General features: G+C 37.0%; 1 protein-coding gene across 2 annotated transcripts in view; it reads left to right on the forward strand.

The window, feature by feature from the left end:
* The window catches only part of WASHC5 (WASH complex subunit 5), a 28,931-nt gene that overhangs the window by 218 nt on the left and 4,079 nt on the right, over positions 1 to 24,634 (forward strand). Inside the window, exons 1-23 of one of the 2 annotated variants that reach the window (XM_067290162.1) lie at positions 1,146 to 1,442; positions 3,722 to 3,867; positions 4,955 to 5,039; positions 5,350 to 5,450; positions 6,415 to 6,607; positions 8,361 to 8,513; positions 11,138 to 11,251; positions 11,997 to 12,168; positions 13,018 to 13,145; positions 13,707 to 13,836; positions 14,515 to 14,627; positions 15,248 to 15,414; positions 16,001 to 16,076; positions 16,816 to 16,926; positions 17,045 to 17,185; positions 18,600 to 18,680; positions 19,352 to 19,453; positions 20,108 to 20,287; positions 21,014 to 21,138; positions 21,548 to 21,710; positions 22,501 to 22,603; positions 22,726 to 22,805; positions 24,380 to 24,596. In XM_067290162.1, the coding sequence (XP_067146263.1) occupies positions 1,257 to 1,442; positions 3,722 to 3,867; positions 4,955 to 5,039; positions 5,350 to 5,450; positions 6,415 to 6,607; positions 8,361 to 8,513; positions 11,138 to 11,251; positions 11,997 to 12,168; positions 13,018 to 13,145; positions 13,707 to 13,836; positions 14,515 to 14,627; positions 15,248 to 15,414; positions 16,001 to 16,076; positions 16,816 to 16,926; positions 17,045 to 17,185; positions 18,600 to 18,680; positions 19,352 to 19,453; positions 20,108 to 20,287; positions 21,014 to 21,138; positions 21,548 to 21,710; positions 22,501 to 22,603; positions 22,726 to 22,805; positions 24,380 to 24,415 (2,886 nt within the window). In that variant the 5' untranslated portion in view covers positions 1,146 to 1,256 and the 3' untranslated portion in view covers positions 24,416 to 24,596. Of the gene's footprint in view, positions 1 to 1,139; positions 1,443 to 3,721; positions 3,868 to 4,954; positions 5,040 to 5,349; positions 5,451 to 6,414; positions 6,608 to 8,360; positions 8,514 to 11,137; positions 11,252 to 11,996; positions 12,169 to 13,017; positions 13,146 to 13,706; positions 13,837 to 14,514; positions 14,628 to 15,247; positions 15,415 to 16,000; positions 16,077 to 16,815; positions 16,927 to 17,044; positions 17,186 to 18,599; positions 18,681 to 19,351; positions 19,454 to 20,107; positions 20,288 to 21,013; positions 21,139 to 21,547; positions 21,711 to 22,500; positions 22,604 to 22,725; positions 22,806 to 24,379; positions 24,597 to 24,634 lie in introns of those variants that run through there. The other variant, XM_067290161.1, reaches the window with a different exon arrangement.

Genomic DNA, 24,634 nt, shown 5'->3' on the forward strand with positions numbered 1-24,634 from the left:
CGGCCGTTGCGCTGGCGGTGGCGGGGCGGGCGGGCGGCCGTTGGTGTGGCGGCGCGGCCGTTGCGCTGGCGGTGGCGGGGCGGGCGGGCGGCCGTTGGTGTGGCGGCGCGGCCGTTGCGCTGAGGGGGGTTCACGCCTTGAGGAGGGCCGTTGTGCCGAAAGAGCCCGTCGAAAACGGAATTAAAACGGCGGCTTGTCCCCCTCGGTGAGGGCCGCCTGCGCTGGAAATGCCTTTTGTGCAGCTCCAGGAGCTCTCCGTAGGCTCTCCCGTTGTTTTTATCGTTCCCTTCTGTCAAGAAATCACGTTATGGCCTGATGAATGAGGTTACGAGGGGGGGGGGGGGAGATGTAACGGGAAGTCCAGTGCTGTTCCTTCGGGTCTGGGACCTGCGCGGAAGCAGGAGAAGCGCTTGTGGCAACACCAGCGATGCCTTGCTCCACGCGTAGCAGAAGGACGAGACTCCTGGTGTGCATTTGGAAGCAGACTGGGTTTGGAAGAGACACTGTCAACTTAAATGTAGCTCAGTGGTTTAGAAGGGTTTTGATGAAAAGTAAAGTTAACTCATAACCTCCCATAAATGTTTCAAAACTAAAAAGCAGCTTATTTTTAGCTGTGCTGTGTTCCAGATCTTTCAGAAAAAAATGCCCATAAATAGAACCGTGGCCAGGAAATGCAACCGCAGTACAAAAGCTCTCTCTTAAGCAATAAATAAAGGGAGGGAGCTGCATTATTCCCATTTGCTATAGGGTTTTCCCTTGTTCCAACACCCATTGTAATGTTTTTGGTTGTGTTTTTACATGACTATAGTATTATAAACGCATCTCCTAACATACTAGTTTGTGCTTTCCTTGCTGCCATCTGCTGCATGGCCTCGATTGCTTCAGTATTTGTCTCATTTCTTTAATAGTTACCTTAAAATTTTCTGGCACAAAAGATCATGCAGTTGTTTCTTGCCAGGCCACACAGGTGACTGAGCTAAAACTGCTCATGTTGAATGTAAACTCAGTCTATTGTTTCATTAGAACAAAACATGGAGCATTTAGATTGCAAGATTTAACAATGTGCTTAAAAATCCTTATAGAATTGTCAAAAGTATAACTATGAAACACTCAAAACGTGGATATTTTTGTTTTTACAGGTACTATTAATGGAACAGCCACTTTTCTCATTAGATGTTCTTCTTCAAATAACCTAAAGACTAACATTCAGAAACAGACTGCAGGACTGTTGCTACTCAGTCACGTTCAGCTCCACAATGGTTGATTTTCTAGCTGAAAATAATCTTTGTGGTCAGGCCATTCTTAGGATTGTCTCCTGTGGAAATGCCATCATTGCAGAACTTTTAAGACTTTCCGAATTTATTCCTGGTGTTTTCAGGCTAAAGGACAAGGCTGATCAACAGAAGTATGGGGATATCATATTTGATTTCAGTTATTTTAAGGTAAATCATTTTATTGTGAAACTTCTCTTCAAAGTATTGTCATGATAGAGCTTGAGGGTGTTTCAGCTTATGTCTTCATAAATGTGGAAACAGTGACTGTTGTGTTAGTTGCTAACATTCATCAGAATTGACTAAAATAATTTGCTGCTGCTTGCTTAGTATTTACCAAAAATTCACCAAACTGAGATACTAATTGTGCTTGCATGCTAACACTCCCCTTGTGGGCTGTCTTGTATTTATATACTTCTTATCATACTCAGCCTCATCTTATTTATTTCGGTGAGCAGAAACAGACTAGTGAAGACTGTGTGCTTAGCTCCCTAGGCAGAATAGATGTACAACCACTACCTGCACTGAGTTTTAGAGCAGGTAGTGGGGCAGTTTTAAATGCATACATACAAAAACAGTCCCCACTACAGCTTTGAAAATGTTTGATGAGTCGTCTGGCCTTGAGTTTCAATGAATACTGATTATATGACATTTGAATATTGGATTTGGGTGTTTTTAATTATTACTGTTTTCTGAAGAAACTCAGAATTTCACTTTCACCGGCAGGCTCAGAGCCTATGCACTTGGATGTTTTTCTTTGATGCAGTATGCCTGTCTTCCTTCGGTTATCTGTAGCTTTTTCTTTGCAGTCATAAAAACTGCTTTATGCTTTCCTCTTTGACAGTATTGTGATTGTTCATTCACTGCGCTTGTCCATGTGCACTGAATCAACAAATGAAGAGCAGTGTCTGTGAAAAGCTCTCGTTTTTCTTACAGAACTAAGATTCTTGCAGTACCTTTTTCCCATCACTCTCTAGCATGATTTGGCAAGGAACTACACAGACTGCGTAATTTGACTTTCTCCATCTAGTCTGTACAATAAAAGAGACATTACTGTTGCAGCAGTGGTTTTTTGGATTGTTTTTTTTGTGGAATTTTTTTTGTAGGCATTGTAAATTCTGAGTACTTGGGGTACTGAAAATCCCGAGCACAGGTGATTTCCCAATTATCTTTAGATGTAGATTTTTGTTACAAGTCTTTTTTACTTGACAATTTGAAAGCAAATAGATATAACTTGCCAGAAATATATTCATTCTGGAAGCCAGAAGATTCCTGAGTGTTAAAGAAGCAAGACACTGCTGCTGCTTTTCAGCATAATTGCAACAAAATCAATAAAAGACAGCTTGTAAATCAGTGTTTCATGAATTTACAGATATTAACCCTATGAGCCTTCCATTCCTGCATTCATGATGCTTGAAATTAGGTGACGAGATTTGAGATTTTGAAAAATCAGTCTGTTTACTTTGTGCATTTTGACTTTTTAGTCAGTTTGGGACCTGCTTTTATCCTTTATTTCATGTTGCTATTTTGTAGAAAAAAAGAAATAGAAGAGCATTTTTAAAACCACTCAGAAGTTGTCACCCAGATATTAGACTTGACATTTAATTTTAAGTCTATTTTAAGTGATTTTATGGAGTTCATGTTCACAAAATCCTTTAAAGCCATGATTTCATGCCATGGAAGTGGTCTTTCAAATTATGTTAATATTTTCAGTTAACTGTTGGTGATAGGACTGAAAGGTGTGAGCAGACAGCGGCAAATGGTTAAAACAGTTTGTACCATTGCTTTCAGAAAGTCAGGCTCTTCTTCCTCTCCCCTGATTCCCACACAGTTTTTAATTACATGGTTTCTGCATCAGTTTGGGGGACTAGCACTGAGCTAGGTCTAGAATTTGTCAAAAGTCTCATATAGTTCTAATACTTGCAAGGAGTTTAAATGTGTGAGAAGGTACAAAACTGTCAACTATTTGTGAGGCCTTAAGTTATGGATTCTGTTTGAGAAATCAACCGGATCATATGTGTAAAGGAAAAAGTTCCTGAAAGGAGATAGTTGCCACTAAAAAAAAAAAAAAAAAAAAGCCCATGGTAAAGTACATGGTGGTTTCACATGCATCAGGATTTTACTCAAAGTGTTAACTGTTCTTCTGTTAACTATTCTTTTCTGTTGATGACATGGGGGCAAGATCATTACATTTATCATATCATATTCAAATATATTTAAAATCAATCATATTTATAATTGTTATAGATTGTAACAAAATCTAAAATTCATCATTATGGGATCACTGTTTAATCATAAAGTAGCTTAGAAAACTGCAGATGCCTTGTTTTAGTAATAAAAGTTAATTCTGTCATTACATACAGACTGGTGGTCAGTGTATTCTGTGTCCTAATGAAGATTGTCATAGACAAAATCAAATATTGTCTCTAAATATGGATTTTCTTTCTTAGGGGCCTGAGACATGTGAAGGCAAACTGGAAGCCAAACCTGAGTTACTGGATTTAGATGAAGAATTTCGTGAAAACAACATTGAAATTTTGACAAGATTTTATCTAGCTTTTCAGAGTGTTCATAAATACATTGTAGATTTAAACAGGTATAGTTTTTTTTAATGATATGTAGGGTTTCTTAAAGACTACAATACCGTTTAGTCTTAATGATTAGAAACTTTTTCCTGGAGACCCAGTGCTTGCAGTTGAATCATATTCATATGCACTGGGAAACTTGGCTTGCTGGACTGGGCACTAACTTTTACTCTTGCTGTTGCATACCAGCTTAATCTATGACCTGAAAACATTTAACATCTCTACCTCATTTCCTTAAATGTAAGCTAGAGCTAATTCTTCTTCTTTATCTTGGAGATTGTTCTGAAGATTTATGAATGAAAAGAAATTCCACATTATTAAGGAAAGTTTTTTGGTCTTGCAGAAGAGAGAATCAGATAGTGTTTTTTCTTGAACTTTCATTGGTATTGTTTTCCTAAATTTATTTTTTTGCTGGAGTTACTGTATTCTAAAGTTTGTTACTCTTACCTGCCAAAACAATATGAAAGGTTCATGAAATACTTTAAGAAAGAAGTGCCAGAGAGTCTAAAGTCTAAGAATTGCTTTTGTTGTTGAATTTGGGTGAAAAGATTGAGCTCTTTATGGTAATAAGCAGTGTTACTAGAAAACCCTGTAATAAGAAGAAATCAAGAAGTGAATCAAGATGAAATATTTTACTTATAGCTCTACCTTTCAAATTGCAATTAAGATAAATTTAAGGTATTTCCAGTAGCTATTGTTGGAGATAACTTGAAAATGTGATAGTTTTACTAAATTTTAAGGAGAAAGAAAAACTTTTCCTTCTCAATACTCTGTTCTCAGGCTGTGTCCTGCCATGTTAAGCTTAAGAGAATGATTTATTAGCTGTAAGTTACAGAGTATCCTTCAGTATCTTTCACATACAGCATTAGCAAATTGAAGGAGGATTTGCCAGCTGGTTGACCCTAACTACAAGTTCCAGCCTCTCATTTCATATTAGAGCATCTGTTCTTTGTTGTGTGAAAAACCTTGCGGTGCTTGCACTGGAGGAGTGTTGTGATATGTCTGTTGACTTTGAGTGAAAATTGGCCAGTTGAGTTCTGAGGACACATGATTTAAGAGGAAAATAGTCAATGACCAACTCTTTGGTATGATTCCTAGATATTTAGATGACCTCAATGAAGGAATTTACATTCAGCAAACATTAGAAACTGTCCTCCTTAATGAAGATGGAAAACAGCTTCTAGTAAGTACTCAACAGTTTTGTAATAGTAGAAAATGAACCAACTAGTTTAGTTCCTGATATATTTTGTCATCATTTGTTTATGTCTAGTCTCAAGTTACCAAAAGCATTGAAATGCTATGGCTCACTCTTAGGTGGTCAAAACCCAAAAATCTGCAGCCTGCCATTTTTCACACTAGTTTCACAATAGTTTGCATAGTGTTAGTTTGTCAGCGCTTGTCTCCAGATGTTACTACAAAATTACATTAATTTGATTTCTTTCTGATTTTTGGTGGGTTTTTTTGTTCTTTGTTTCTGTTTCTTTTCTTAACAGTGTGAAGCACTCTATTTATATGGAGTCATGCTATTGGTCATCGACCAGAAGATTGAAGGAGAGGTCAGAGAAAGAATGTTGGTTTCCTACTACAGATACAGGTAATGTGGACTAGTATTCAAAGGAACTCAAAGCTGAAAGAATGTAACATGCGGTATGTTCAGTTAACTCAATTTTTCAATTAAGATGAATGGAAATGTTGGCACCTTTTTGACTGTCTGGTGCATACAGATAGACTCTGATAATTCTGCATAGCTGCCTGAATGTCAGTAGAGCTCCTCACATTAGCTGTTTTTGCAGGTCTGCCTGCAAAACTGGGGCCACAGATTTCTCATGCTGTCCCAACAGAGGTTTGAAATCCATTGACAAATGAACTTTCACACAAAGCTTTAATGCTGCAAGTGTCAGCTTTGAAAGCATTACATGTTTCCAGTTGTTGGAGCAAATCTCTGAAAAGTCCTGAGCATCTAGACAGAAAATGTATTGCAAGTCTGACTTCTTGTAGTTAGAGTGCTTGATTAGTCAAATCGATAATGAGACTTCCAGGGTAGGCTGTTGACACTGCTTTATCACAGCGAGGGTCTCTAAGAATTTCAGTGAAAACTCTTTCACACATAATGCAACTGAAAAAGGGGGGCACTCTGTACCTGTGCTGCTTTGGCTGTGCTTATGGCTCTCGAGTGTGTAATGAGAAAGGATTCCTTAACTCTGGCATACAGGAATGGAGCAAGAAGGGGAATTCAGAAAAGGTGGAGGGGAGGGCAGGGGGAGACCCAAAGGAACCTCTTCTGAATGCAAAGGTACTTTTTTGTCCTTGAATAAAGTTTCCTTGGGTCTGTTTGTTTGTTTGTGCTTTGTATGCTTATCTGGGATTCCAGTATGAGCATTTAGCAGTGTCCTTCTGTAATATGGTGAAAATTCTATTCATGGAGTAAGCATACAAAAAAATCTCCCAAACCTTAGTATCTGACTGCTTTCTTGGAGTGGAAGGTGGGGTTAGAAGGGACAGGAGAGAAGGAAATAGTCAGGTCATACAGCTTAATTTTTGTTCCTTTCTAAAAATAGTGCAGCCCGATCCTCTGCTGATTCCAATTTAGATGATATTTGTAAACTGCTTCGAAGCACTGGATACTCAAGCCAGCCTGGAGCTAAGAGGCCTCCAAACTACCCTGAGAGTTACTTCAGCAGGGTACCCATAAGCGAAACATTCATCAGCATGGTTATTGGCCGCTTACGATCAGATGATATTTATAACCAGGTAAGTTACTGTGAGACAGAAGAGGAATCTAAAATTGAGTATTGAATGGTTTCTTGGGTAAGTTACTCAACTGTGAAGCCTAGAAAAAAAAAAAAGATTGGCCACTCTTATTAACTCTCTATTTCCTTCAAAGATTCTCATTGTTTTAGTTACCGCAAAGAGATTTATCATCCATTAAGAGGCAATATGATTAAAAAGAAGCACTAATATCACAGTTCTTAACTATGACAATTGTATGAGTAAAGAAAAAGAATAAAAATTGAAACAAAGTATGTTCAATGATTACTGCATTTACAGTCTCCTCTCCTTTGGGGGTGAGCTTCAGCAAAGCATTAACTTTTGAGCAGGGTTCTTTCTTTAGGGTGGACCAAACCATCTTATTTCTTTAATGAGTGACATACCTCTAGTGAATCCTGGATAGCTGAAACACTTTATAGATGCTAAAAAAACCAGCATCTGAAAATTAGTGGATCACATAAGAAATAAACAAAGGCAAGAGCATTAGTTTAAAAGTAAGGACCCTGTCAAAAACACTTTAAAACTGTAGACAGACATGTTAACTTTTATGAGGAAAATAGGCTTTTCTAGGCACTGTAGCATGTCTATGACAATTTTTTAAGCTGTGCAAAAAGTTCTGCAAACAAAAAAAGAAAACTTTTTTGGCAAGTTGTGAAGAAAGCTCATTTTATGACATAATTTATGGCTCTGATAAGAAATAGTGAAGTGTTAGTGAGAGTGCTCTTTTAAAGTACTTATTAATGTAGAAATCTTACTTAAGTCTTCTAATACTTTTAATCAAAATTACCTGTCCTCTTTTTTAGTACAACTTTGTTGGTTTATTGCTTTCAGATTAAGGTAATATTACAACCTGTGATCTCTGTTTTGTAGTGTTTACAGTTGACAATTAAAAAATTCCATCAGGGTTTCTATACAAAGCGCAGTTATAGCTATGTACTTTTCCCAAATGTAGTACAAAAAGTTAGAGTGAGGTAGAAATCTTTAGTTTAACACAGATTAAATTCAGATTATATTACTGAAGTATCTTATGTCCAAGGTGTTACTTCTTTTGATACTTGCAGTTTTTTCTTGATAACAGTAGGCAGCAGCCTCCTATCTTTTTTTATTATTATTAGTCTGAACATTTCACCTAATAAAGTAATCAGAAAAAAAAATAGGAAAACAGGTGTTACTAAATAAAAGTGGAGAACAGCTTTCCTAATGACAAATCATTATGTCTTGTTGAACAGAATTTTGATGCTGACTTTTGTGTTAGTATAGAGGTTTCTTACTATATTATCCTATGCACATTTTTAAAAATGAAATTTTACCTTTAATCTTCTTGAGCTTGTTGGTACCTGCAATTTGTGAATAACTAAATTATCTGCATCCTATTAGCCTTTTACTTGATTTATGTTAGTCCTCATTTCTGTTTGAGATGAGCTACAAAATACCTATTTCTGGCTCTGCTCCTTTCAGCCCATCTGAAGCTCTTTGATTCAACCCCCCTTTGACTCATTTACCTCATAATGATATCTTACTATCGCCTATTAAGTTTAGCAGACATATACAGTCAAGCTTTATATTCGGTATATATATCTGGTGAATGTGTTGCATGTGTAAGCATGTCCAGCTTACCTATGTGACAAATAAGATAGCCTCCTAGTATCCATGTACTGTACTCTTTAATATGCCCCATAATAGTTGCAAGGGATTGTTGCATTATATTATGCTTTGTTTTGTTCCCTCTTCCTAGGTTTCTGCGTATCCGCTACCAGAACACCGCAGCACTGCCCTGGCTACTCAAGCTGCTATGCTCTATGTCATACTGTATTTTGACCCTTCTATTCTTCACACTCAACAAGCAAAAATGAGAGAGATAGTGGATAAATACTTTCCAGATAATTGGGTAAATGTTAATTCTATTTTTAAACTGTACCCTGGATTTAATGTTATAGAAACAGTTTATCTTATTTTCTGCAAAGCTTTCTGTAATGTTCTAAAAGTACAATAGCTTCTCTTCTGGGGAAATTATACTTTGTTTGGAGTGAAGCAGACTGAGTCAAAGCTTCTGGATCAGCATGGAAAACTACCCTTTGCAAATACTGATTATCCTCCTTAAATGCTTAAATCAACTGCACTCATACCGTCATAATAAATTCTACCATAGAAAAACGTAGGTTGGAAGGTATGTCTGGATGTCTTCTAGTTCAGCCTTCTACTCAAAGCAGGGCTAACTTTAAAGTTAAATCAGGTTGCTCAGGGCCTTGTCCAGTCAGGATTTGAAAATATCTGAGTTTTGAAAATACCCAAAATGGAGATTCTGCAGCCTCTTTGGGCACCTGTGCCTGTGCTTAATCACTCTCATGGTGGTTTTTTTTTCCCCCTTCTGTCCAACTGGAATTTTGCTTGTTGCAGCTTGTGATCGTTGTCTCTTGTCCTTTTGCTGTGCACCTCTGAGAAGAGTCTGGCTCTGTCTTCTCCATAACTGCCCTTTAAGTAGTGGAAGACTGCAGTTAGATCCCTTAGTCTTCTCTTTTCTAGCCTAAACAAGGCCAGCTCTGTCAGATTCTCTTAATTCAGCATGTCCCCTAACTGTCTTAGCGGCCTTCTGTTCAATTCATTCTAGTTTGTCCATGTCATCTTGTACTGAGGAGTCCAAATTTTGACACAGTACACTTAAACGGGACCTCATGGGTGCTGACTAGATGGGAATAATCACTTCCCTCAACCTGCTGGCTGCAGTCTTGCTAACACAGCCTAGCGCATGACTAGCCTTCACTGCTGTAAGGCTGCATTTCTGATTCGTGTTCAGCTTGTCCACCAGGACTGTTGGCTCCTTTTCCGCACAGCTGCTACATAGGCAGTCGGTCCCTGGACTGTGCTGTTCCAAGGTTGGTGTGAGTTTGTTTGTTGTCCCAGGTGCAGATCTGTGCATTTATCATTGTTGAACTTCCTGTAGCTTCAGCTGGCCAATGCCACCAGCTTGTCAAGGTCCCTCTGAATGGTAGACTTACCCTCAAACAAGTTTTCCAATAATATCAGTGTGTGTATGTGTGTGTGTGTGGGGGGGGGGGGGATTGTTAGAGGCTATGTTCCATCCATTGTCCAAATAACCTAGAAGCCAAACCTGTCACACTGTACAATCCCATATACCTGGTCAGACAGAGTGATTAAAATGGAATGCGAAGTGGCTCAGTAATGAAATTTAGGATTTCTACCCAGGGGCCCTATTTTGCAAAAAATGCTACTGAAATAGAATGGTATATAACAGTAGAGTCCCCAGGTAGCCTGTGTCTAAGGAAGTCAGTCTCAGGAAGAAACTAGAAATTAATTAGTATATCTCCACTAGTTTCAAATTGTATTCTTCTGTTCTGCACCATAAGGGGAACAGAGAAGAAAGGAGTGAGGAAACTGTAATAGCTGGCTAGACATTAAAATCCTTCGTTTTTTTTTTTTTTTCTGAAGAACTGCAAGCTTATATCAGAAATGAAGACTTCCCATTGTGAATTTTTGATTATGCCAACATTTTTATTCACTTGTTTTCATTGTAGAAACCGTTATTTTAATACAATACGTATATTGTCATGACCAGGTGTGAACCAGTTAGCTGCATCTTGCAGAGTGTTTAACTCTTAAGCTGGATTCAAATCTGTATGTCACTGTTAGCAGCTGAACAGTAGGCCTTTGAGGAACTGTCAGCAGCATGGAAGTAATGAACTCCACTTCAGCAGTATTAGAGGGATCCTCATATCATGCACAAGTGTCCTGTTTGCCTTTACTGACCTCCTTGCTGACGTTGTCAGAAAAGGTCAAAGGTTGACAGTGTCCTCTAGATGTGACCTATCCAAGATGGAGGAATATTGGAGCAATAGCGTGATAAAGCTCATGATACCACAGCTCTGTATATCCTTCATCTGTCAGTGGCCCAAGACTTCCATTTCTAATCAAGTACCTTACAAACATTTGTAAGTCAACAACTATTCTGCATTTTTAGTCACACTTGAACTTGGGCGGGGGTGAGGGTCCAAAATCAGTTAGGCTTTCAGTTCCTCTTCTTAAAATCACAGCTTGGAATCACGGCTTCCTTCTGTTTACGTTCAGCATAGAGGACACATTATACTTCAAGTCAGTCATTTGGGCATTGCTAGAGTAGGAGTCATTTAGCTGTTTTTTTCCCTATCGTAGTTGGTTCCCCTGTTACATTGGAGGGGACAGCAACACGGAAGTGAAAAATGATAAGATTATGGAAAAAAGTAGAGACCAAGGATCATGCATAGTGACTGAAAGAACAGTCAGCTTATTTTCGGAACTGACTAAGTTTCAAATTAACTGTGTACTTCTTATTTCAATGTCCTTTTACGCCTTGATTTCCAAAGATTAGGGAGCAAGGAATACAGCAACCAAAGAAAGTTTAATTGTCTCATATTTATACCCATAACATATCTCTTTCTACTCATATTGCTAAATTAAAAGCATGTCTTCCTGATACAAATATAAACACAACTTTTTGCTTTTTGCTTCCAATCTTAGGTTATTAGCATTTACATGGGAATTGCTGTAAATTTAGCAGAAGCATGGGAACCCTACAAAGCTGCCAAAACTGCCCTCAACTACACGTTGGATCTTTCAAATGTCAAAGAGCAGGTACATAAGCTGGAGTTTAATATTTTCAGCAAGATTGAAACTATGTGAGCATTTTAGGTATGTTGTGTGATGTCGTTAATGTATGAATCTTTTTCTCTTGCATACAATTATTTGAATACATGTTAAAAATACTTGTAAGTGTCAAAGTCTGGTCTTCCCAGTAAAGCTTGTTTCGCTTCCTCTTGGCTTGATTGCATAGTTGTTGACGATCATCACTGTGTCGTTCAGTATTGCGTTGTCTTAGCTGACTATGGTGTTTGGTCTTCCACAGATACAGTTTTAGAAGCTGAACGTTTATAGAGTTTAGCACTCAGCTAGGTAGTTTGGGGCCTTCTAGGTTGTCTAAACAATAATCTGGAAGAAGCACCTGATTTGAAAGAATATCTTAACACTATATGAGTAGATCTTGGTTTTTTGCTCTTTCTTACTGGACAATACAGTATTTTTGCCATTTTTTAGGAATGATTTTTTAAACAGTACGTATATAGGAGGTTTGCAAGTCTGCATTTTCAAAACATTACCTTTCCTATATAGATCCTTTGCTCTAAAATTTACTTTGCATTCCATTGTCATGCAGTTACAGTGTATGACATTGCCAATCAGTAGTGACAGTGTTTTGTTTTGTTTTTCTTTATAGCACTCTTTGATTTGTGTGCCCTTTGAGTTCTTGGGAAGCCCCATGTTGTAGACGATGTTTTCCCTTTGAGGCCAGGATTGTATTAATGGTAATATTGTATATTCCAAGGCTAGCAGGTATGCTGCAGTCACTGAGCGCGTGCACACTCAAGTGCAGCAGTTTCTCAAAGAGGGCTGTTTAAGGGAAGAGCTGGTGCTGGACAACATTCCCAAGCTGCTGAATTGCCTACGAGACTGCAATGTAGCAATCCGTTGGCTCATGCTTCACACCGCAGACACAGGTAAGACTTTGCATTAGGCTTTTATTACAGAGCTGTAATTTGTGCTCCGTCTTAGGTCCTGAGCAAAGACCAGGGTGTGCTGCTGTTGAAGTCGGCAGTAGCTGACTTCAGTAGCTTCTTGAGCTGTTGCTTTGCTAATGAGTCTCCTAAAATCTTAGACAGAAACAGTATGCATGCCTGTTCTTAATTCTTGCAAGCAGAAACAGGTATAAAAAGTAGTATGAGAATTCATGATCCTGTGGAATAATACTCCACAGAAAAAGTCAGGAAGCTTTATCTTTTTATGCCTTACGACTTACAGCATCCTTCTGAGAGTTTTGTGTAGCACCAAAAGGAAAGCATTAACCAACTTTTTAATATCCTGGTAATTCACAATTTAAAAACAAGCTTCTTATTCTGGTGACTGTTGAATAGTGCCTCTGACAAGAGTTTGGATCCCTAAGCTTACCTGTTTAGGCATAGTCTTGGTTGTACGCTTGTGCTATCTTTGGGGCTTCTTGGTATATGAGAGAGCTGCTGTTATGGCCTCCGTTCATTTTATGTAACAATTTCAGTAATGTTGATCTCTGGGCTTGTCAATCGTGAGTACTAAATTCACACTTGGTTTTTGGAAGCCAACAAAGGAGGCAGCAGAAGGCTGAAGCACCACAGAAACCTTACTTACTCCCTGTTCTAAGGAGGGGGTTACACAAGGGTGGTCAGATCTATGTTAATGGAGATTAAGGGATTACTAACACATCAGAGCAAAATGTTTCTGCTTTCAAGCTATTTAGAATGAGCCTATTTATAAATATTAACAGCTTAGCTAAGTTCTGTAACAGTGGAGAAATCTTGTCCTTCCGTTTTCAGCTTGTGACCCAAATAACAAACGTCTCCGCCAGATAAAGGATCAAATTCTAACAGATTCAAGGTACAATCCCAGGATCCTTTTCCAGCTTCTACTGGACACAGCTCAATTTGAATTCATTTTGAAAGAGGTAATGTGCCACTGCTGTCTTCAGTGTTTTCTCTTGAACTGCAAAACAAGGCTGAAGAATTGAATAGCAGTAGTACACTTACTGCTCAATCCACTAATATAAAGAATGACTTTTTTGATTTGTTAATTCTGAGTTACGAAAAAAAACTCCCAGTTGTCTAATCTGGTAAAATGTGTAAGAGTAGGCTTAACTTCAAGTACATGCCTTGTTGAACTGGATTTGTCTTTGCATAGGCTAAGATGACTACGCAAAGTATAAGTCAACATTAGAGCAGTCTTCTAGGCTCTCTAAGCTAAAATGCCACGGGATGTTTCTGTAACAGACTAAAAATTGATGATATATGTGTTGTATTGTATTATAAAATTCCATCAATTTCTGTCAGCATATGTCCATCCCACTAGCTATATTTTTCAATGCTGTCAATTTTGTATTTAATATTCTGGCAAGATCTCCAAATATTCAGTACTCACTGTAAGTTCCATCTGTTCAATATTTTATTTCATTTATATATTGTAGTAGGCTGTCTTGACAGTTTATAAACCAATTTTTTTTTTCCAAAAGATGTTCAAGCAGATGTTGTCAGAAAAACAAACAAAATGGGAGAACTATAAAAAAGAAGGGTCTGAAAGGATGACTGAGCTTGCCGATGTCTTCTCAGGAGTTAAGCCTCTTACCAGAGTAGAGAAAAATGGTAATAATAATAATTAAAAAAAATACTGTGAAATAAAGCAATTTTATATATTTTTTCTAAGCTGATACTGAAAGAAAATAGATAAAACTTATTCTGATAATAAGAAAAGTTTTAATTTCCCTCAGCCATCATAGATGTCACTTACATGCTCTCGTAAGGTTTTCTGCATATATTCCATATGTAAGCTAAGCACCCATATTTAGGTACTTATTGTTTAGTTGTCTATATTTTTAAATACATTTTTTTATCACTTAATTTAGAGATGCCAGGTAAGGCTATGAAATGCCAGTTCACTTTTCCATGTTTAATGGAGTTCATAAGCAAATTTGTTACTAAAATATAGAAATTGAAACTGCCAAGGCAATTAACATTGTCAAACCATTCATCAAACACAAACTTATGATTTAAAGGGCATCACTGTTATTTTTGTATAGGTTTTATACTGCCCATTGTCCTTGGTAATTCAGAAGGGGTTTTTTAGTGTTCTGTGTGACTCTTGCCAAAGTGTTTGCCACCTGGTGAAATGTAGAAATGTAAAAGCAAGATGAAGACCTTTTAGATAATCTCATACAAGTTTAGCAGTGAATATTTTTTTATTGTTATTGACTAACAAATTCCTTATGCCTTTGCTGCTTATTATCCATGCAAGGATTTGATTAAATCTTTCTTCTTAAATAGAAAATCTTCAGGCTTGGTTCAGAGAAATCTCCAAGCAAATAATGTCTCTAAACTACGATGATTCCACTGCAGCAGGCAGAAAAACTGTGCAGCTAATACAAGCACTGGAAGAGGTATGGCAAAGAAATTTTGAGATAAATAGGCTAATATCTTTGAAAAATAACATTTGATATGCATGCACTGACTTCAAATAGATGAATAGCAAAGATCTTCAGACCTAAACAACTGTTAAATTCAGACCTGTTTTATAATGTTATATATATAGTCACCAGGGCTTGCTTATAGATCTTTTGATTGTAAAATAAAGGAGATAGCATGAAAAAACCTGCCACCTGCAGCTGAAAACTAGTAGGGTTTCTTTGAAGCAATGAGTTCAGTTTTAAATATAATTTAGCAACGTTACTCATTATTTTATTAGAAATTCTGAAATCAGAATTCATTTGAAACTAGAGGTGTAATTTGGCAGGCAAAATAAAAAATACCCACACTTGTTGTGTGAATTTTTTTTCCCCTCCAACTTCCAGGGTATAAAAAGAATCCTCAGTATGGTATACCTTCTGGAGTAACTTTGTGAAATTTCTTATTTAATGCATCTCTGAAGTAGGCCAGGATTTTTCAGTGTCTTACTATATTAAAAAAAAAAAAAAATGTCAGCTTACTGATTGTCTTTGTATTGCTCTCCTTTAAAGATTAACAGACATAAAGGGGGATTTCTTTATTTTGGTAAATATAGGTCCAGGAATTTCACCAGCTGGAAACTAACCTGCAAGTTTGCCAATTTTTGGCTGACACACGCAAATTTCTCCATCAGATGATCCGAACTATCAACATTAAAGAAGAGGTCTTGATCACTATGCAGATAGTTGGTGATCTGTCTTATGCTTGGCAATTAATTGACAGGTATATTACCAGGAGGTTTTTCTTCTAAGTTAGTCATCATTTTTGAAACCTTTAGGAAATAAAATGCATAGGTATTATTAATGCTAGAAATTCTCCAATTTAAAAAGTCTTATAGCCTTATTCTGTGAGCTGCTGAGTATATTCAACTCTCAACAATTTGAGTAAGAATTAACAGCCATCCTTGGCATATTGTGAGTTGCAGACTATGTGATGCTGTAACTTTTTGCTCTCTACCTTGTCCTAACTATAAAAACTTTAAGTTCTCTAAAATATTGGAGATCCTGTTTCAACCAAAAACAAATAAACAAAAACTGGCAAAATTCCTTTCCATGGTGGGGATTTGGTGAGCTGCCCTTCATTAGCTTGGATGTTACTGTGCCTGATGTACACTTCTATCACCCAACCTCTCCATGATCATATGGTTTTCCATGGCCAGTATCTCAGCAGACCAAATTCTTCCTTAGTGTAATTTCACTGATCTCCTGTGCTATTTCTGAATTATGCTGGTGCCAATGACATTGATTTTCAGCTGTTAAATCATGAGTTCCGGGGGAAGGAGCTGACTTCTGTTTGTTTCCTTCTTCAGCTTTACATCTATTATGCAGGAAAGCATAAGAGTCAGTCCATCTATGGTAACTAAACTCAGAGCCACCTTTCTAAAGGTAAGGATGAAAGAAAGTGGATGTACTTTAACACTGCAAGTCGACTAAGGCAGTTGTTAAATAGAACGAAGTCTGTGAAGTTGCATATGATTCAAATCCTTTTACTGACGTCTTCTATATCTGTATTTCTTTAGGGGTGTAATAAATTAATGGAAGGCTAGTTTTAAAGAAAATAAAACTGAGTTATGCATGTTACTCTGTGCAACCAGTCATATCGTTGCTGTTCGACAAATTAGTGTCATCATCCATCTTCTATCCATTACAGTTACTTGCTGGAGACATGGGTGCATAGATGGGATTCTCTGAATATGTATCAGAGGCAGTTGAAGGAATTACAAGAGTAATGTTGCATATGCACTTCATCTGTCATTATGAAGATCTGCCATCAAATGAGAAGATACACTCTTTCTGTAGAAACAAGAATGGAAAATAGCATGTGGGGGAGCGGGAAAGCTAAAATTACAAGAAAAATCTTTCATGCAACTGATGAGATTGGGGAATATGAGTAAGAGAAATGTAGTGTTACAGTTTGGATTTTTGGCTTTTTAACAAAAAAGATTTTTTGTTTGGTTTTTTGTTTGTTTGTTTTCCCAGTTGGCAATCTCATGTTGTAATGCCACTTTTTAGGAAGAATCCTCTGCTTTGAATTGCAGTTTGAGGCCTGAGCAAGAGAGTTCAGGCACGTAAGTGATATTAGAAAAATAGACATGTGAAGCTAAAATGTTAACTTTATTTCTAGCTCGCTTCCGCTCTTGACTTGCCACTTCTCCGTATCAATCAAGCAAACAGCCCTGATCTTCTCAGTGTATCACAATATTATTCGGGCGAGTTGGTTTCCTATGTAAGAAAGGTAGGATTTGAAGAGACATAATTGTCCTGTTCTTCAATTGCTTATCCTCAATTTAAGATTACTTTTTTTTTAACTGAGAGTGTACTGACTGTGTTTGTCTCATCTCTCTTTTGCAAAGGTTCTACAGATAATTCCAGAAAGCATGTTTACATCTCTTCTCAAAATTATAAAGCTTCAGACTCATGATATTATTGAAGTGCCTACTCGCCTTGATAAGGACAAGCTACGAGATTATGCTCAGCTTGGACCACGATATGAGGTGCAGTTAAAATAGGGAATTCTGAAAAAGCATACCTTATAGGTAGCCAACATCAGCCAAATTTAAGTAGATACAGCTCCATAGAATTTGCACTTTAACAGCAAAGCTGGATTTGTTGACTGAGTAGGAATTAAAATTGACTAGTGTTACAATGAAGAAAGGGGAGGAAAGCCTAAGAGGAAACCTAAATATATTTGTAAATGAGGGTAAATGTTTTCAGTTAGGTAGGAGGAAAAAAAATAAAGACCCAAGTCTGGAATGAAGCCCTCACATTTGGAATACTTGTTCCAGGAGAAGGAGAAGACTGAATGAGCCAGCGCTGTTAAGCTTCTTGCTGGCCCTCAAAGACAGGATGGAGGCATGCTGATTTGATCAGCTAGAAAAGCTGCTATTGCTGTTTGGCTTTTTGTCTAGGGGGTTTCTCCTCCACTGCTATCACTCTGGAAATATGAAAAAACATTAAAATTATTTGGCTTTCTTTTTATTAGAAGAAGATGAGCAAAAATCTGAGTAGACCAGTAACTCTTTCCCTCAAAGAATATATGCTTTCGTTCTCCAGATACCAATTACGTGTCATCTTTTTCCAGCAGTTCTTGCTGAAGCGCTTACTTGTTACTGAGTTTTACATGAGCAGATTGTGGATTCTCATTAAGCTGTCATTCAGGCCTGAATACGAGGTTTAGACTCCTGCATTAAATTTTGCAAAGATGGTTTATTTTTTGTGAGGGCAGGGATGGAGCTGGAGGCAGAACTGATAGTGGTTTGGAGGGGGGGGGTTGTTTTTTGTTTTGTTTTTTTCTGAGAAGGGAGAGGGGAAAGTACTCATCTTGCTCAAAGGCTTTTCACTTATGTTTTCTGTAGAATAGAGACAATGCAGTTCAAACTTACAATTCTATCTTGTAAATGTCATAAAGGCAAAAGAATGGCTAGTCTGAGCAGATGGATGCTCACCTTATATTATAAAACTAAATGAATGTGTTACTGTATTAAATCTGTGGAAATATTGAAGAGGACCCATTGCCAGCAGCAGGTTTTATTGTGAAATAACTATGTAAAGCTGTGCCCCTAGCCTACTCAAAGGTACTGACTGGCATTTATGTCCGTGGTGTTTTGTATGCACACGATACAGAGGCCTAGGTTTTTTCTCCCATAACCTGTGCAAAGCCATTTGAAGTTACCTGTTCTTTCCTCCTGGTAACATAGCTATCTTGATCTAATTTAAAAATATATATATATATATAGTACTATATATATGTGACTTGAATTAGATGGAAAAATTGAAGCTCTGTTGGTGTGAATTGCTTCAGAATAAAGTAGGAAGCTAGCTCTGGAAAAGATTTATTATGTTTTTAGAGTGATTATCTGTGTATTAAGGAATCACTTCAATCAGTTGTATCCTCTGTTCCTATTAAAGGTTGCCAAGCTAACCCACGCAATTTCAATTTTCACTGAAGGTATCCTCATGATGAAAACTACTTTAGTTGGTATCATCAAGGTAATGTTCCATTATTCCATTAGGAAAAAGTCACTTGGTAGCAATTAGCACTCTAGGATAGATATTTCAGAACATTAAGCAGGACCTTGAGGGAAAATAAAAAGACAATAAGAAGTAAATTGGCATCCAGATTTTCAAATTGGGCTGCCTAACTTGGCATCCAAATAAAAACTGTATTATTTAAGGATGCTAAGAACACACAGTTCTCATTGTACATAGACTCATCAACTTTAATTGATGCATTTTGGAAATTTGGAAAAATGATTGCAAGCTTTTCTGAAGAGCTGTTTCTTCCATTGGCAAAGGCTGTTCTTCCTACATTAAGATGCATCTTTCAGGGCCTCAGAAGTAAGAACCTCAGGAGTAAGCGCTCTTGAGCAAACATACAAAACCAATATGCACTAAGTGCATACAATGGACCATTAACAAAGTTTGAAAATGGGAAGTACAATTCAAACCTTTGCCATTCCACTTAAAAGAATAATTCTGTTGTCTAGCAGAAGTATTTAAATATTTATCCTTTGAACCAACTGCTGGTAGAGAAGTGCATGTGTTGGCACTGCTTTCCTATTACATGATAAGTACTTAATGTCTTTCTTGGTAAAAATGAAATATTTTTATATTTTTTGATAGCTTTCTGACTTTCAGAAAAAAATGTTTTTTCTACTTAGGTGGACCCAAAACAGTTACTAGAGGATGGAATAAGGAAGGAGCTAGTAAAACGGGTAGCTCTAGCTCTTCACAGGGGACTTATCTTTAATCCTAGAGCCAAGGTGAGTTACAGCTAGATTTGATACTATTTTTTATGTATCTCGGCTTTGATGGAACCTCTTTTATTATACTACCTGTTAGAAAATAGTTTTTACTTTTCTGTACAGGTTTCCTTTTTGTAGATAAAGTACATTATTTGAACTTCTTAAAGGTTCTTTGGAATGCCTTGTTTGATATTAAAATGAATTCATAAACTAGTAAGAGGAGATGGAATCCAAAAACCTATTTCTATTCTATTCCCGAATGTCATGTGATTTCTGAGTTCATAGTTCTATTTTTGTCTATGATGTTTGATGACAACAGATGATGCATCTAAGCCACATAAAGAATATAGAAAGGAAAAGAAAGGAAAAGGTAAAATAAGGAATATGACTGTTGTTTTGTTCCTGTCTAGATTCTTGAGTCTCTCTCCCAGATCAATCAACAGTACCACTGAAGCCTAAAATGAAAATCAGGAGAAAAAAATATTTTTGTAAGAATAATTACTTGAGATATGAAGCAACCTTTTCAGTTCTGGCTGGAGCATTATAAAATCCTGGAGAGACTGTTGTATGGAAAGGCATTTAGAAGCCTTGCACATTTTCTTAGTGTTCTGCCTAGTCAGAGTTCAGTTTTTATCTTTCTTTTTTTTTCCTCTTTTTTTTTCCCCCCTATAGCCAAGTGAACTGATGCCCAAATTGAAAGAAATGGCAGCTACAATGGATGGGTTCCATCGATCATTTGAATATATCCAGGATTATGTCAACATATATGGTTTAAAAATTTGGCAAGAAGAAGTTTCTCGTATTATTAACTACAACGTGGAACAGGAGTGCAATAACTTCCTAAGAACAAAGGTGCTAGTTAAAACAAGAATGGCAAAAAAGCTGATAAATGTCTCTATATTTCGATGCTAAAGTTTGGATGTAAAGTGACTGATAGAACATCATGCATCAACCAGATAGCTGTGATTCTAACTAAATGTGCTAGACACTGCAAAAGAACATCCATCGCCACCTTTTCCGGAATGACTTCAGCATCCCCAGTGTATTAGTTGCATACAAGCAGAGCAAAGGGCCACAAACACAGTATTTTAATCTCTCTCATAAACAAGCAATATCCTTCTTCTCCTTCCTGAAGAAAACAGAAAATAACTACTGAATCATAGCAGTCCTCATTCTATCTATAGCCAGGTATCAAAATGCAGGCTTATAAAGACTGCAGTAGTAATCTGCTCTTTTTGGTCACCATATTACAATTCACAAGTGAAGGAGTGAACAGATCTTGAATTTAGCTAACAAAATGGCAGATGGTTCTCTTGCGGAAAGGAGCAGATGGAATTCTCACCAGGAATTTAGGTTGTTCTCTTTATATTCTGCTTGCCCTTTGTCATAAGCTTAATTCTTCTTTTTGCTTTATTCTGTTTTTTGTAGTGTTTTGCTGTGTATAATTTACTGTATTGTTCTATAGCATTTACTACTTTAATTAAAACAAAAGAAATTGAATTTCTAAGGCAAATTAAAAATATATGCATATATATGATAATATATGATAACATTGCAAATTACTGTTTTACTTTTCAGATTCAAGACTGGCAAAGTATATACCAGTCTACTCATATTCCTATACCAAAATTCACACCTGTGGATGAATCTGTAACATTTATTGGTCGGCTTTGTAGAGAAATCCTGAGGATCACAGATCCGAAGTAAGTACTATATGCCACAAGCTATATTATAGCTCTATGCATTGTATTGGTCCAATTCCACTATATAATAAGAAAATATACTAATTATAGGCGAATAGTTTTTCTTGGCTGTCATACCATTGTCTTTATCTAAAACAGAATTTTCCCAATCCATCCTGTACATTTTAAATATTAGTTTAGAAAAGTTGTGATTTTGGTCTAACAATGCATTACGCAAAAAGGGGGAGAAAAGAACCCGGGAAGAGTGATAGAACCCTTGCAGAAAGAGGAGTGACAAAACATCACCTGAGATATTTACAGAGTCTTTCTAGTGTCTTTCAGAGTAAGATAACTCATTACTCAGATCATCACAGAAACAGTCTGCAGCTCATTCTAAAATATGTCATTTGTTTGTTTAATTTTTCTTTAGATTCACATGTTACATTGACCAAATGAACACCTGGTATGATATCAAAACTCATCAGGAGGTAACCAGTAGTCGTCTCTTCTCAGAGATCCAAGATACTTTGGGTACCTTTGGTCTCAATGGTTTAGACAGGCTGCTCTGTTTCATGATTGTGAAGGAGCTGCAGGTAATCTTTGAACTTCAGTTTCTGAAGTTCGTGATATTTTTATTGCTTAGTAACTTGTTCTAGTGGAATGAAAGTTCTGTTAACTTTTGAAATGGCAGATTAAACTTAAGTATTTTGTTGTGACTGGTAGGCTTTTTAATAATAATCTTTCAAATCCAAAGCTTTTGAAAAATGTGTATTTGAACTCAAAGGTAAAATACCATTTACAGGTATAATTAAAGTTGTTAATCTGGAATAAATGGTGCTAATCACTATAGGCTACATGTTAACATTAAATGGACAGTTCGTAAGGAATGCTTTTCTAAGGTGTATGCTTTGTGGCGATTATTTACTTAACTTTTTCTGTATAGGTATGTACAAAGAATTGGGGGGGTTGTGTCTACCATGATAAATAATGTGTCAGTTCTATCCAATGACCTTTTCCATATTACCTCTACTTGAATCAATTTTTTGATTTTCTTAAAAGAATCCAAAGCAGATTGTGAATATGTCCTATTCTGGTTAGAAATTAAAAAAAAAAAAAGAAGACAGTTTTTCCTTGAAAAAACTGTTGGCTACAGGGGTATTATGTATTGGTGAGGTGGATCTGCGGGTCTCGTAACACTGAGTATTGTCATCCAGAAAAACAAAAAGTTTAACTATGGGATTCTTCAGCTCTGCAACTGTGGAAATATTCCTTCTCCTCTAACAACAAAAAACTACTATTGAACACATACATGCTACGATTAATCGTGCTGGCATAACAGCCATGTGTGAGGTTTTTAACTTATTGTTTCTTTCTTTTATTTAGAATTTCCTCAGCATGTTTCAAAAAAATATATTACGAGACAGGACAGTACAGGATACCTTAAAAGCACTTATGAATACTGTCAGTCCTCTCAAAGGAATTATAGGTAAGTGCTTTCTGTTTAAGATGCAAGATAGATGTTGTCTTAGTGCACTTGCATTTATTTATTTCTCTTCTTACTTTTTTTTTCTTTCTTTTTTTAACTCCTTGCCCTTCTTCTTTTCTCAGCAAATTCAAACAAAGTTTATTCTACAGCAATTGCAAAAACTCAGAAGATATGGACAGCATATTTAGACTCCATAATGAAGGTAAGTTTATATGACTCACTGATACACAGAATTCACTCCAGGATCTTTAGTTACATGCTTTATTCTGTGTATTTTACAGTGTCGTATTATTTTGGTGTGGAATTCTGTAACATTAGAAATTAAGCATGGCTGGATATGTGAGAGCTCCTGAGCTTTCTTTGTGTAGACAGCTCTTAACCCAGACTTAAAATCCACAAAGTGCTTAGCACTGGGGGTCCAAATGTAAAATCCTATAGCTTGCCTAAAATGGAATGAAGCATTAGAGCTCTGACTTTGTGAAGGCTGAGCTAGTGCTCAGCATCAAGAGCCCGGACATCCCCCGTAGTGCCATGTGAATGTAAATGTACCCCAGCTAAAGTTTTAAGCAGGAACATGCGCTGAATTTGCCTTGTTCACGCAGAAGTCAGTCCAAGAAGCCAAACGTTTAAACAAGCTATCCCATTAACACGTCTGCTTACCTTCCCCAGCCTTTCAAATGACCTCAACTTCAAATGATATTTTATAGCTAACATTTTTCAAAGTGTTGTGAATATTTGTATTATTGAAGAGAAGAGGAAAGATCAGGGAAGGAAGGGGAAAGTTGACTGCAACAAGCCTCTCTGTGATCTCCTGTCATTTTTACTTCCTGCCATTGCTGACCCAAAGGTCTAGGGAGAGGGAGGGAAGAAGATACAAGCATTTTTACATACAGGTGAAAAATAAGCAAATAAATGCATTTTCCAAAAGCACTCCTGTCCCTTTCCTTCTACCTGCTCTTCCCCATCTCCATCCCAGCCTACGGCATCACAAATAGTGAATGTGTGTGTTTGTGAATCATTCACACAAATGTATAGCTAGTGAAAATCCGTACGAATAGCACAATGTCATATCCACTGAATCTTTAGTCCATGCCAAGCTGCAGATGATTCTTTTTCTGAACACTTGTTGTTTTAAGACACTTTTCATTTTACCTCCTATATTTTTAGAAGACAATAGGATGCTTTTTTCAGCAGTTTACAGTAGAAATAGAGGAAGACAAGTGGCTTATTTTTATTTTAAAAAAAAAAAAAAAGAAAAAATTTCCTGCCACCTGCACCAGCTTAATGCGCAGTAAGGCATAGGTTTGGACACAAGATAATGATGGCTATTCCCACCCCATGGTGGAGTCTGAGCACAGTTCCTTAAAGACCTATCAGTAAAAACATAGCTTCCAGAGAACTGAGGTGTTGCCATATATTGTATCTCTTAGCACATGTGACTCTTTAAGTTAGTATTTCCAAATTACGCTAGTATTTTTCTGAAGAATTTGAAACTAGAATCTTGGCTAGTTGGGTAATTATTCATGCTTTGGTACCCTCAAGAAGAGGGGGATTTAATGTTTCATGTGGACCAAAACTTTCTAGATTAAAACTATTCTGGTGATTTTGTGAGTAAAGTAACTGTTCCTATCTCAGTGGGAAAGCCACTGAGTGGGAAAGGTTTGTTGTAGCTCAGTCATAGATCTTTGTAGGTATCTAAAAGTTGTTATTTCTGAGGTACTTCATAAGCTGTAATAAACTGTCTGCTCTGGCATTTTGTATCTGTTACCGCTTTAGTGTCCTCTTCACACTGCCTGGATTTGCTCCCTTTAACTGTGTGTGAAACTTGGGCCCTGTGACTACTCCTCTCCTCCGACTGTACAGTTAGGGTGCGTCAGCTCTGATTGCAGGCAGTCTGAATCAATGCTCTCTAAAATAAGAGAGTAGGGTCAGCCACCAATGTACGTACTTAGGTTGGGCAGCCCTACAAAGGCTCTTAGGGGCAATGAGGAATTAAGGTAAGCTATATTACTGTAAATTGTAATTATTTAA

The sequence above is a fragment of the Apteryx mantelli genome, chromosome 2, assembly GCF_036417845.1.
Source record: "Apteryx mantelli isolate bAptMan1 chromosome 2, bAptMan1.hap1, whole genome shotgun sequence".
In the NCBI taxonomy this organism is placed as follows: Eukaryota; Metazoa; Chordata; class Aves; order Apterygiformes; family Apterygidae; genus Apteryx; species Apteryx mantelli.